This window comes from Pollicipes pollicipes, unplaced genomic scaffold (assembly GCF_011947565.3).
Source record: "Pollicipes pollicipes isolate AB1234 unplaced genomic scaffold, Ppol_2.1 Scaffold_2555;HRSCAF=2994_pilon_pilon_pilon, whole genome shotgun sequence".
Lineage (NCBI taxonomy): Eukaryota > Metazoa > Arthropoda > Thecostraca > Pollicipedomorpha > Pollicipedidae > Pollicipes > Pollicipes pollicipes.
Window position 1 is genome coordinate 28,963,254 of NW_023596136.1, and position 12,494 is coordinate 28,975,747.

The 12,494-nt window shown below is 49.7% G+C and overlaps 1 protein-coding gene across 1 annotated transcript in view; it reads right to left on the reverse strand.

The window, feature by feature from the left end:
* LOC119099981 (uncharacterized) overlaps window positions 1-12,260 on the reverse strand; it is a 31,877-nt gene extending 19,617 nt beyond the window's left edge. Inside the window, exon 1 of the mRNA XM_037223103.1 lies at window positions 12,128-12,260. Within this exon, the coding sequence (XP_037078998.1) occupies window positions 12,128-12,260 (133 nt within the window). The remainder of the gene's footprint in view (window positions 1-12,127) is intronic.
* Window positions 12,261-12,494: the final 234 nt, after the last annotated feature.

Consider the following 12,494-nt stretch of genomic DNA (forward strand, 5'->3'; position numbering starts at 1 on the left):
TGGGTCAGCCGGTCATATCCTTGACTGGTCTCCATCTTGTTCGGATTGATACTGCCCGGTTACTAAGCAAGCTAATCGATGAATGGGAAGTCAACGGCGGCTATCCGTTTTATCGCGGCTTAGAGTGGTGTGTGAAAGTTTCCAACGGTGTTGCAGAGAAGAGTGTGTTACTAATTACAACCTGCACAGACATGGTGAATGGTGATAAGGATCAACTGCATTAACTTCCGCAGAAAGTGGAAGCCCGCCAACAGAAGATCAGCACTTTTAATAAGCATACGCCCAACACACTTTGTTATGTAACGACTCAAATTATGTGCTCATAACAATTATGTGATTGAGTAACGATGTGGCGCGAAGGTTTGCTTGCCCCATATAATCTTATTTCACTATTTTAACATGTGATTTGCTCTTGTTCGAGGTCAAACAGAGGACACAAAGATCGAAGTGATGCTAGATGGGGGCTAAGACAAAGGCCAAATGAGCCCACATCACATTTATATACACACCAAAGAAACAATTTCGTACCGAGGGTTAGTTTGACACTCACCGCGGCACAGTTAATTTTTTTTCTCAAAACTTTAAATACCCCTCCCCACGAATCATATCATCTTTTGGTCAATTGGCGCACCAGCTCGATGTTAAAGTCAGAAACGTGTAATCGACATGGTTTGAAAGCGCCAAAGGGTTTGTTTAAATCGTCAGAGTCGATGTTAATGCCCATTTCTAAGACGCCGTGTTGGCCCCGTGAGAACAAACATGGCTCAACACTAAGTAAATTCAAGGTCTTTGCACACACACTAAATATGCATGAGTTTTGAGAAAACGTCAGCACCAAGTCGCATTGGACCGGTAAGCCAGACTAGTCTAGGGCGCCTAAGGAAAGCGTGTTTTGAGAGATCCCAGAGCATGCATTCATATAATTGGAAAGGCCTGGCATCGGAAGGTCATAAAGGATCATCTCCTCCCCAATGTCTTATCAGTCGCATCCGGCACTCACGCTTCCGATAACGTACGTTAGTGGTAGTATGTGTATGCCAAAAAAGGGGACTGTACTGTTTTGCCGAACGTTGTCTTACCTTATGATGTGACCCTATACAGAGCGATTAGCACACCAGGTCCTCGGAGATAAGTCTCGGCTAAACGTCTCTCAAAGGAATAAATCTTAGGGAAATATCGGATCACCACTGGCTTGTTCGACATGTCCCAGGTCACATTCAACCCATCCTTAATTGAGTTCGACAAGCACAGCTCAGCGTTGTTTGTTTTGTTCCCGCACGTTTGAGACCTCACATCTATGACTAACTCTAACGGTCCTCATGTACAATCATGCTCCACTTTCTGCCCTATCTTTGGAGGCAGTCAATCCTTTCGCTGTTGTGTTTAAGCCTAAAACCACCGGGACAAGCACGACCGTCCACGGTCTGAGGTCCACCCGACTTCCCATTACGGCGGAGTCTATGCGGCACGAACGAGTGCTGCTGTTGAACGAATCTGCTGGCCTTTCAGTGCTCGCCTTATATACGGCTTTAGACCGGGAAACTTTCAGTGAACCTCTCCGGATGGCGAATAATCCACCAATAAACATCGACCAGTAACGCCCTATGTCCCGGCGCGCGGCTTCGGATGAGGTGCGACATTTTGAAGCCGGAAGGCCAGTTCAGCGTTCCGCCGAACCTTACACCAACGTTGCCATGAAGTTGGAACTCCACCCCCAACTGTCTATATTGAAGATTTTTATTAATGGCCGAATGGGCGATTAAATTCCAGCTGTTCTTTGATAGAAGAAAAGAACATGATTTTCTGAATATGCCGGACCATTTCTGAACCAACGGCACCTGCATACGCCATGAAATGCCTTCCCTCTGGCTTCACCTTATACCTGGCTTGCGATGGCAGGCTGAAAAAGATTTATGAAGGAAAGTTCCGCAAGATGGTTTTAAAAGTATCCTTAAATTGAGGAATTTCGGCAGATTACTTTCTACGCTAAGTTGAACACTATTTATAAATTTACTTCAAGCGGAAAGCTATTGAAAAACCTCTAGTAATTGAGGCGGTGTGTAATTTCGGGGCTTGGAGCAAATCGCAAACTGAATGCGTTATGGAAAACATTCCTGCCCAGAAGCGACAGGTATTACAGCAATCGCCACTTTGTAACGACGAAAGCGAGTGTCCCTCGCACCAGTTTCTCCAAAGCACATTTCCACGATGCGCTGTAAATCACAGTCTAATTCCGGCTGCCTAGCATGATATTTCGGTCCTCTGGACGTTCGAAGCGCTCATACAGCTGGATAGACAGCCCTAGCATGTCCCGTCGGAGCGCTGTTTTACTGTCTCTGGCACACGCAGCAGCGCTGACCGAGGACAGCGGCAGACCCCGAACAGCCCTCGTCTGACAGCGGCGAGCTGGCGGTCAGAGCGGGCCCTGGCGTGCCACGCCCGGGCCGTCTGGTCGGCTGCAATATTCAGCTGTCCTGAGCCGCGCGGCGGCGAGGTCGCCATCGGCCGGGCTGCTGCCGTGCGGTGCCAGTCGGCGGCCTGCCGGCTGCCGCCACGGCGCGGGCGAGAGCCGAGGGCTGGACAGCGGTCTGGCTGTCGCCACGGCGCGGGCGAGAGCCGAGAGCTAGACAGCGGTCTGGCTGTCGCCACGGCGCGGGCAAGAGCCGAGAGCTGGACAGCAGTCTGGCTGTCGCTGCGGCGCGGGCGAGAGCAGAGAGCTGGACAGCAGTCTGGCTGTCGCTGCGGCGCGGGCGAGAGGCGAGAGCTTGACAGCGGTCTGGCTGTCGCCAAGGCGCGGGCGAGAGCCGAGAGCTAGACAGCAGTGTGGCTGTCGCTGCGGCGCTGGCGAGAGGCGAGAGCTAGACAGCGGCCTGCCTGTCGCCACGGCGCGGGCGAGAGCCGAGAGCTGGACAGCGGTCCGGCGGCCACGGCCAAACGGCTGTCGCGCCGGTGAGCACGCCGCCACCACCTCCACAGCGGAGGGGCTCTGTTTGAGACCGCTGGGTGAACCGAATATAGAGGTGGATGGAAGTGAAATCCGCTGTATGGTCGGACGTGATTCATCTGACAAATTCGATGATTTTGGTAAAATCAAATAGACATAACAAATGGGCACATATGTCATCGATGTGAGCTTATTGACAGATTCCAACGTCAGATCGATTATATTTGCTTCCGTCATAGGCTTTTCATCACGTAATTTTAGACGGATAAATCTTTCGGGACATCTTTCTCGCAGTCGGGGAGCGACGAAAGTTTGACAAGACCAGGAAAAATCAGTTAACACTTTTCAGCGAACTAACCAGTGAGTGAGCTCAGCCAGCAAGGAGTCGAAGTATCGGGTTTCTGGCGTGCGCTTCGAGAGCGCCCATCGCCCCGTCGTGGGGCGTCGCCGGCGTCGTCGCCCGGCCGCGCCGACGCTACACGGGTGTCACAGGACCGGCGACCGAGCGGCCCGGCGCCCGCTCATGAGGCGTTTATGACCCGTCACAGCGAGCCGAGCTGACAGATACCACTTCCCCTCCCCTCCCCGGCACCGCCACCGCCACCGCCACCGCCACCGCCGGCACCGCCGCCGCCGCCGCGCAGCCGGCCTTAACGAGGCGGCGTCGGCTGGACCGGGGCACGGATGCAACGGCACATCATCGTGGTGGGAAGTGCATCCTGAGACATGGATTCAAGTGACATTTGAAAAGTGGTACCAAGGCAACCTTACAGCCTATTTGCATTAGTGATCAATGTGATGTACTCGCCTTCTGTTGCGCCTGTATTGCGGAAATATTACAGCGCAATAAGATAGCGTCTGGAAAAGCACGATGCCTGATGGACCAGGTGAATGCCCTGCAACATTTCACATATTCCATGGCAAAATTGCTGTGCCCAGCCCATCGGGTTCTTATTTTTCAATAACAGAATTGCACTCCATAAGTCATAATCGGCATCGTGATTTTAATCGTAACCGTTACATAATTATATAAAGATTACAATTACATAATGATTGCAATCGATTGTAATCGTAATCACTTCGATGATTTTTGGATTTTTCGGGCGTGTCGACTGCCGCGGTCGTTTTGCGCCTAGACACAACCCCTTTCAACCAACGGCAGACATAATCAGCTGTTGTGATGGAACACGTCCCACATAGGCATTCGTTGGCACTGTTTAGCCGGTCTAATGTTGCAATCTTTTGCGTTCAGAATTCTTATGCTGAGTTATCGACGTTCAATATGCCGGGAGGCATTGCTTAAACGACGTTGATCCCGAGACAATGTTGCCTCGGGATGTCTTGCTGTGCATATTCAAGCACAGCACTCATGTCCTACGCACCAGTCACAGTCAGTCATAAGCATAGCTTGAAACGTCGGGGATAGACAATGTGACCGATATTTGCTCTGTGAAGTCAGTTAACCAGTACCTGCTAGTGTACTGCGGGTTAACAACTCTGTATAATACAACTGAACCAAATGCATTTCTTGCTTTTTCAAACATAATATAGCCCAACCGCCAACGAAGGTTGCTTTGCTTACTTTGGTCTTGAATTATTGCATGATATTTGACCAAGAAATCCAGCTTAGATACTCTTAAAAGGGGAATGGTGCCAAAAATATATCCCACTTAGTCCAGGCAGTGATGGTTAGCCTGTCACTGAAGTAACTGCCCGTCTTGAATGCGATGATGCTGTCCGTTATTTGAAGCCATTCCGTATGCTCCACGGCTTCAGATGAAGCCAGGGCAATTATCCGTCGAAAATGGACTCGATGCATGACAGCCCCTGCGGGGCCATATAGCCATCGAGATCCCACAGCAACACACAGCCACTGCATAGTGGCTGCGCCTGAGTGACGTATACAAATGTTGTAACTTTCGCATTGAAATCATGTCCGCAATCTGTGCTATACGGCAAGAACTATAAAGCCGAACACAGCCCCCGCACGACGGAGCCATCCTGCACCCCCACCCCATCATACAGAACATGACCTGGGGTGGCAGAGCTTGGCCTGTCGATGGTCGGACTGCTGTGGCCGATCTCCTTTGCAAGCAAACCTGGCCTGCTCTGATTCTGGCGTGACAGTTACAGCAAATCAAGGCTTCGATTCAGGTTTCCCACGCCTCTCAGCGTAGGTTTTGTCACTGACCACAATGCAATTAAGCCTCTTCAGTGCAATTTCCCTTTCAGGCACTTTACCGGGTCCGCGCATGTCTGACGTCCCGTTTCCAAAGCCCTTTCGTTCATATGAGACAGTGTCATTGCTTTCCTTCCTTTCAAGCGCCATGCACTTTCTGCTGCGCCCTCTCAAAGTGACTGCGAAATGGGGTGGAGTTCTCCAGCCGGACAAAGAATGCGATAGTTCCTCTCGCTGCCAGTGGAGTCAAACATCGCTGGCTGATGTCTGTTTAGACGGTTGAAAGCGACAATGCCGTACATGATGTTACCCATAACCGTGAAAGAACATAAGTTGGAAAGATTCGGCGCCAAATTCGGCGACAAAAAACAGCCAGTTGTTTTCCATTTGGTTGCCATGATTACTAAGTGTGAGCTGTTTACACTTGTTGCCATGACTACCAAGTAAGCCAGGTGCCAGGCCATCCGTAGATCAAAGTTTGCGCACAAACAGCTATTGAATTTGTTTCACACAATGTAGCCATACTAAAGAAGCGGAGCGTATTCCCTTGTGTGTGTTGAACCTTCCTCATTACCCTCATTCCCTTGGCTACAGCGGCATGCTACAGCAAGTGTACTCAAACCGAAATGATCACATGAACTTTTGCCTGATCATGAAATGAGCAGAGCCTGAAATGTCTTGGGATTTTGTATCTGGTACACATAGTGCGTGAAATACGAACTGCTGAATTGTTAATGCGTCAGTCGTGTAGAACCGCTAGCGACCAGACAAATACTCTGTCGTATTCATTAGTACAGGAGCTTACAAATATTAGCCATGTACGTGTGGTTCAGTACAAGTCTTTTGACCTTGTCTGACCACTGTAGATCCGTTTAAGGTCAAAAACGGTGAGGTCATAAATATCTAGCAAGTGTGCCATCATGTTAATAGCACTTGTGTAAAATTTTGATAACATCGTCGGCTATGGTGCGGTATACGAACACCTTTCATTAATTTTTAGGTCACGCATGGTTAAAGTCATTTACCACGTGACCGATCTAAAATCACACTAAAATCACTAAAATCACACCGTCACGAGACCTGTGCTACCCTCAAGCGAAGCAGATATGCCTCCTTTTTATGCCTCAGTTCCTTCCAGTTCTGGAGTTATTCTGGTTTGCCGATTTTTTTGTTTCGGTATAGCTCTTTCCCACAGTTGTGCAATGAGGCGTCCTCGCCTACCCTGAAAAGGGCATGACCTCTACAGTTTGACCCCGCGACCCGACTGAGATCAAACTTTCAGAGAACAATGCATCTAGATGACCGAAGGTGACAAAGTGAAAGTAATTCGAAGGGATGAGGGTGTTATCTTCTGTAAGATTTATCATGGAACGTCCATTTATTAGCAGCGGTTTCTCGTACATTCCGTTAAAGCCGAGCTAAACTGGGCTAACATCGAACCGCATATGGAATGTAAGCAGGCACCAGTAGCTGCAGACATTAAATGTTTTTCATCGAAATAGACAGCGCACTGAGTTCACGTATTCCAGGCAACGAAACCACGAGCCAGTCAACACAGCTCCGTCTTGTGCTTGAAGGAGGTTTCAGAAACAAAAGGAATTTTAAAGCCATCGCATGTTGTTTTATGAAGTTGAATGATATTAACAAATCTTATATACTTTTTCATCAGTGTATTGACAGTGTATTGGTGTATTGGTGCAACTTAAAAAGGCGACAAAAGAACTTCTATTTGATTAACAAGGCAACTTTTCTGTTAACCAACCAGCAATAGGCAAACAATCTCCCATTTGGAACGGCTAAACTAAACGTCTCCCATTTTACGCCGGTGTGCTTTTGCATAGACGCATCAAATTTGTCAGCTATAACCAAGCTCCAACGTATTTCTTACAGTGTCGAAAAGATTAACATACGGTTAATTACAAAACGGTTAAACGGAAAACTGTTAAAACGGTATAACCCATTACTATTCTGCGATCTTGATCGGTCATTGATAAAGGCATATTCTTGAATCCCGACAAGTTCACACTCTTAAATAAATTGTGGCCCATAAGTTACGGCAGCTTCTGTCTTCGAAAGAGCATCAATGAAGCATTCACTACCGACGAACCAGGCCCATGTTAGCCGCGTCTTTAAGGCAAGGCCCTCACGCAGCGTCAGTGCTAAATTATTTTTGTGGGTCTAGGTTGATCCCCTCAGACTTCTGAAAACCAATCAGGGAAGTCATTACCACTGCCTCGCATCTCTGTTTGGACCAAACGTCTCCAGATCGATGGGCCACCGCACGCGATGTCGCCCTAGTTTGAGAACAATATCGTGGCCGAACCCAGGCAGTCATAGTAATAGGACGTAATGGTGAAACGGCTATCGAAATCCCCGGTGCCCGCTCTCGCCCCTTTCCATGCTAATACGCTTGGCTGACATTAACAGGGGCACAGTTGGCAAAATAAATTGGGCTGAGCAGTGAAAAATGACGAAACCTTGACACAAAATATCCCGGCAAACGGTAGTATCTTCGGATTTCATCACTTTTTTTCTCAAAGGAGGGTGATGGGAGAGACTGAAGGTCACCCATATGAGTAAGAAGTAGAGGAATGTTCCTTTTTTCGGCCAAACGCACGCCCGTTGCTTTCGAAAAGCGTTTGAAGTAGTTTGAAGTAGTCCAGCTTATCTGTAGCCAACATCCTTGTATCTTAAATTGTTTAGCATTTGCCATGCATTCCAGATTTAGACGGCTGCTGACAGCTTTAATGAGGCAAACACCGCGAAAATCAAATGTATTTGAGTTATCCCTTTTATAATTACTCGCCATATCTTTCGAACGCATCTACAGGCTCACACTGGCGGATCACCTGATCCATGCTGGCTGGTGGGAAGCGGCAAGCAGGATCCGAATGCAATAACACGCAGCAAAGGGGGGGGGGGGATCAGTGTGAAGCAGTCTGAGGTTACTGTCTCAGGTAAGAGGTTAGGACATGATGTTGGAGCTCACAACACAAGCTTATCCCACGTAGGCGTTACGCATGCTTCTGACATTCCTTACACATGTGAACAGCTGGCTGTTCACGACATTAGGGACTAGGTATACCGCTCACACTTATACACTGCTGTCTTTATATGTTTCCATGAATGCAATTGGACGCTAAGTAAATGATAGACATCCTGAATGCCGCCATTGTCTTCCCGTTTAATCGCTTTCAAACAGTCTGAGATCTCGGTATTCAGTCCGTGATCCCAAACACAAGCACCGGTTTTCCTGCCGTCATTAGCTTCCGCAGCTGTTGCAAAGCCCGTTATCACAATCAGCTGGCGTTGAGCACCACTGTACCATGGAGCGTGCCAAGGCGCTTGCGTGACCAGGTTTTGACGCCCGCCGTTGATAGCATCCGTCGTTCGGCTTCTGATCACGACCGCTCTAGCCTCTGAGCATCGCCGCGGTGTACGACCGCTCTAGCCTCTGAGCGTCGCCGCTGTGCACGTGAGCTCATGACGCCACTTCGGCGCCGGCGTCGCCCGTAACCGTCGCCGCTGTGTATGCGCGTTCATGACGCCACCTCGGCGCCGGCGTCGCCGCTGTGTACGACCGCTCTAGCCTCTGAGCGTCGCCGCTGTGCACGTAAGCTCATGACGCCACCTCGGCGCCGGCGTCGCCCGTCAGCGCCGCCGCTGTGTACGCGCGCTCATGACGCCACCTCGGCGCCAGCGTCGCCCGTCAGCACCGTAACGCCCTCCAATCAATAGCAAGCATCGACGCCGCCCACTTAGCCGCGCCACTACACATCCAGGTGTTAGCCGTGCCGGCGCCATCACGAACTCGGCACGGAGCTGGTGCCGAGCGGTGAGCTATGTCGGCGGAGCGCGCCGCCACTGTGCTGCACAGACTGCTCGGACACCGGCGCAAAAAAGCGGCCTGCAGTCTTCCATTGCGCAGCTCCGTGAGATATCTAACTCTCGGTTCCGGCAAAATGCGACGAATTTAATTGCATGGAAACAGTTTTGGTTTAAGCTTTGTGTGCGCGCTTGCATTCGTTGACGTTTATATTCACACTTGATGAGCCATTTTGACATGCGTCTGACGAATCAAATCGCAGGAACCACATCGTCCCACTGCGCGGTTGACCTCACATGCATGTTTCAAGTCAGGAGACAGCGTATCCAACCCATCCTTGTGTCGTGCGCGTCAGCTGGCGGTACACAGTGGCGGATCCAAGATTGTGCGGTCACATAAACGATTAAGATCGAGTGGTCACATAAACGTGATCAAGCGGTCACATAAACGTGATCAAGTGGTCACATAAACGTGAAAGCGAAAGAGAGCCGACGTAAATGCCATCTCCTTTGATTGAAGTCTTACACATATGCACACTTTCTACCATTTGTTCAATTATTCCTTCCAATTTCGTGTTGCTTAAACAACTGGATTAACTCCAATGATATCGATAGTGCAAGACTATCCAGCTGCTGAACAAATCAGCGGCATTACGGGATGGAATACTATGTTACAACCCTTGGTATATTCTAAGCAATATTCCAACGATTTGATCAGGCGATGTGGTCCCGTCCAGCGTACCCCGAGCAGATGTGAAAACCCAGGCGCGAAAACGGTCTTTTCCCATTAGTCCTCCAACGGATTTCCGCCCTTCGTGTCGCCTTGGGCGGGTGGTGTTGAGTGGGTGTGTAAATTTGTTTTGCTTCAAAGTTCGGGTAGACCCTTATGGAATGGCACATGCTTCCAAATACGGTATCACATGAATAGCTATGCTGAATTACACATGAACAGCATTTGCATGCTACAAACCACTTCTCATTGAATAAAAAGCTCTCGCCACCGTAGGCCATCAAAGTTTGAAATCATCGACATTTGCCTCAAAATGTTAATTTCGAGATTGAAATCCCTGGCAGCTTAAGGTCATCTAAGCTCGACACCATCAAACCACGAATGGAAAAGTTCAAAGTTCGGGACCATACAAACATGGCTTAAAAATGCAGCGGATGTCTGGATAGAGGCTGAATGTCTGCACCTGACACGAGCTCGACGGCCTTTGAGATTGCATTAAAATTCAACTCGGGCAAAGTTGGACGGCAGTGGTTGTTGCCCCGTTTGCGATGACCTTCAACCTTACCTTTATTTGATGACGTCTGGATGACAGAGTTGACAGGACTGTTGCGAATTATTTTTTAGCAAATTTTGAAAAAAGTCTGTTTTTTATTGCCATTAATCTCATGAACTCTGCAGAACAGGGTTTCCGAATGTTGACAATAAAAAAGTTTGTGGAAAAGCGCTCCGTCAAAATTTAAAGATTTCTTGGCGGGCCGGTTTTCAAACCTGAGAGTTTGGACGACGTCTGGAGGCCAAGGTTTAGATGAAGAGGAACATGGTTTGTGCCACGGAAATGGGATTGTCAAGAAGTACGTTAGGACGAAGTTTCAATGAAGTCGTAGCAGTCTGGTACCATAACTCCGCATTTTTGAGACGCCTGGAAGCTACAGTTTTGGATCCAATAAAAAACAATTTATACCATGCAATGTGAGCTTTTTGCAAAGTCTGGTGGGAAAACGCTTGAAGGGAATCGTTAAAGTCCTGTTTTGCTGCCCTTGGACTTTGACGACCTCTGGAGGCCAGAGTTTCAATGCGGTGGACGATGTTTTGCACCATGGGAATGAACTCTTCGAAAAATACATTAGGGCGAAGTTTGAAGAAAATCGTGAAAGTGCGATGCTCGTTTGACCACGAATGCGAATATGAGCTGTCCTGAGACGCGTGTGCCCCTAAGACCTGGCAGAATCCTGGCACCCGGCCCACCCCCTAAACTCGTGGGCCACGAGTGGAGAAGGGTCAGCAGCGTATTTGGATTATGGTGCACTGACTTTTAAAGTAAGTGTGGCAGCAAGTAATTATTTTTTTCGTGATTCGGCACATTCTTTGATCAGGGAATCCACATACATGCAATACATTTTTGTCTTTAACAAAATCATGGTGTTTATCAAACTTCCTTGTACTGAAAAAATTCAGTTGGATCTTTCCTCGGCGCTTATCAGAAGTGCGAAACAGTGCACGCGACGCCAACCTCCAAACCAGCTTTCCACCTACGTTAGAGGCTAGATGGTTAAATCATCTGTAACAACAATTTTCTTTCTTGATGACCTTCCAGGAGATGAACACTTGAATAAATGCCACTAACTTCGAGAGCGCGAAAAATACATCCATACACTACGATATACTGACAGTGCTGCTCAGTCATTAACTCCTCACAACGGCAAGCGCGCGAAACTCCGCGAGCGATGAGGGCGCTGAGATTCATAAACACCGCCGACTGCGTCGCAGCGCAGATGCGCAACGGTCAGAACAGTCAACGGCAAAAATGCAAGGATAAGTCGACATTGCTGCCTGACGGGAAACTCCATCTCAAGCCAGGGTCAGTATCACAGTTTGTGCCATGTGCGATAAGTTCATTAGAAGAACAGGGAGGGCCACAAAGCCCTCCAGGATGGGACAAATGCTAATTGCGAATATGGGCCTTTTCAGCTCACAACTAGGCCTATGGCTTAGACAACAAAAGAAACTCATGGCTCGCCTAGCCAACATATAGGGCCCAGGCAAAGGCATGCCTTCCGGGCAAATGGGGATAACTCATGGAGAGCCTCGGAACAATTGAGAGTTCTCAGGGAGTAGACATATGCACACGGCAAGAGCGTAAGGTCACTGGGCAGCGTAATGCACTCCAAATCCCTGAAGCGACGACCTTCTCAACAACCCAAGAGCTCTCAACTCAACCTTCTCAGCCACCGAATTGCTGTCTACCCACGGGCCTCTCATCTTCTTTTGGGGCCGTTTCTGGACGACTGGAGGCGAGAAGATCATCATTTTGTTGCACTTTTTGTGAAAAATCTGTAGCCGCTTGGCCAGCGTAAGGCCCACTCAGAGCCCAAGGCAAGGAGGAGGGGAGGGGGGGGGGGGGGCTCGTGACCAGTACCCCTCTGGGTCCATCACTGGCTGGACGGCTCACCTGTCAGCAGGGAGAGCAGCACGGCGCAGAGCACGGGCGCCTGCGCTGCCGGCCCGTGCCGAGCCGCCGGCGCCGGCCGTGCTCTGGACGGACGACCCTCGCTCCGGCCAGGGCTCCTCCAGACAGACGTCATCATCCCAGGCCGGCCCAATGGGCCCGAAGCGAGCCGCGGCCACCAACAACAGCAGCACCGAGCGCTGCAACACAGGGGTAGACTGGTGAGTCGCTCGGGAAGGCGGAGCGCCGAACGCACGAACGCACTGGTGAGTTGCTCGGGAAGGCGGGGCGCCGAACGCACGAACGCACTGGTGAGTCGCTCGGGAAGGCGGAGCGCCGAACGCACGAACGCACTGGTGAGTCGCTCGGG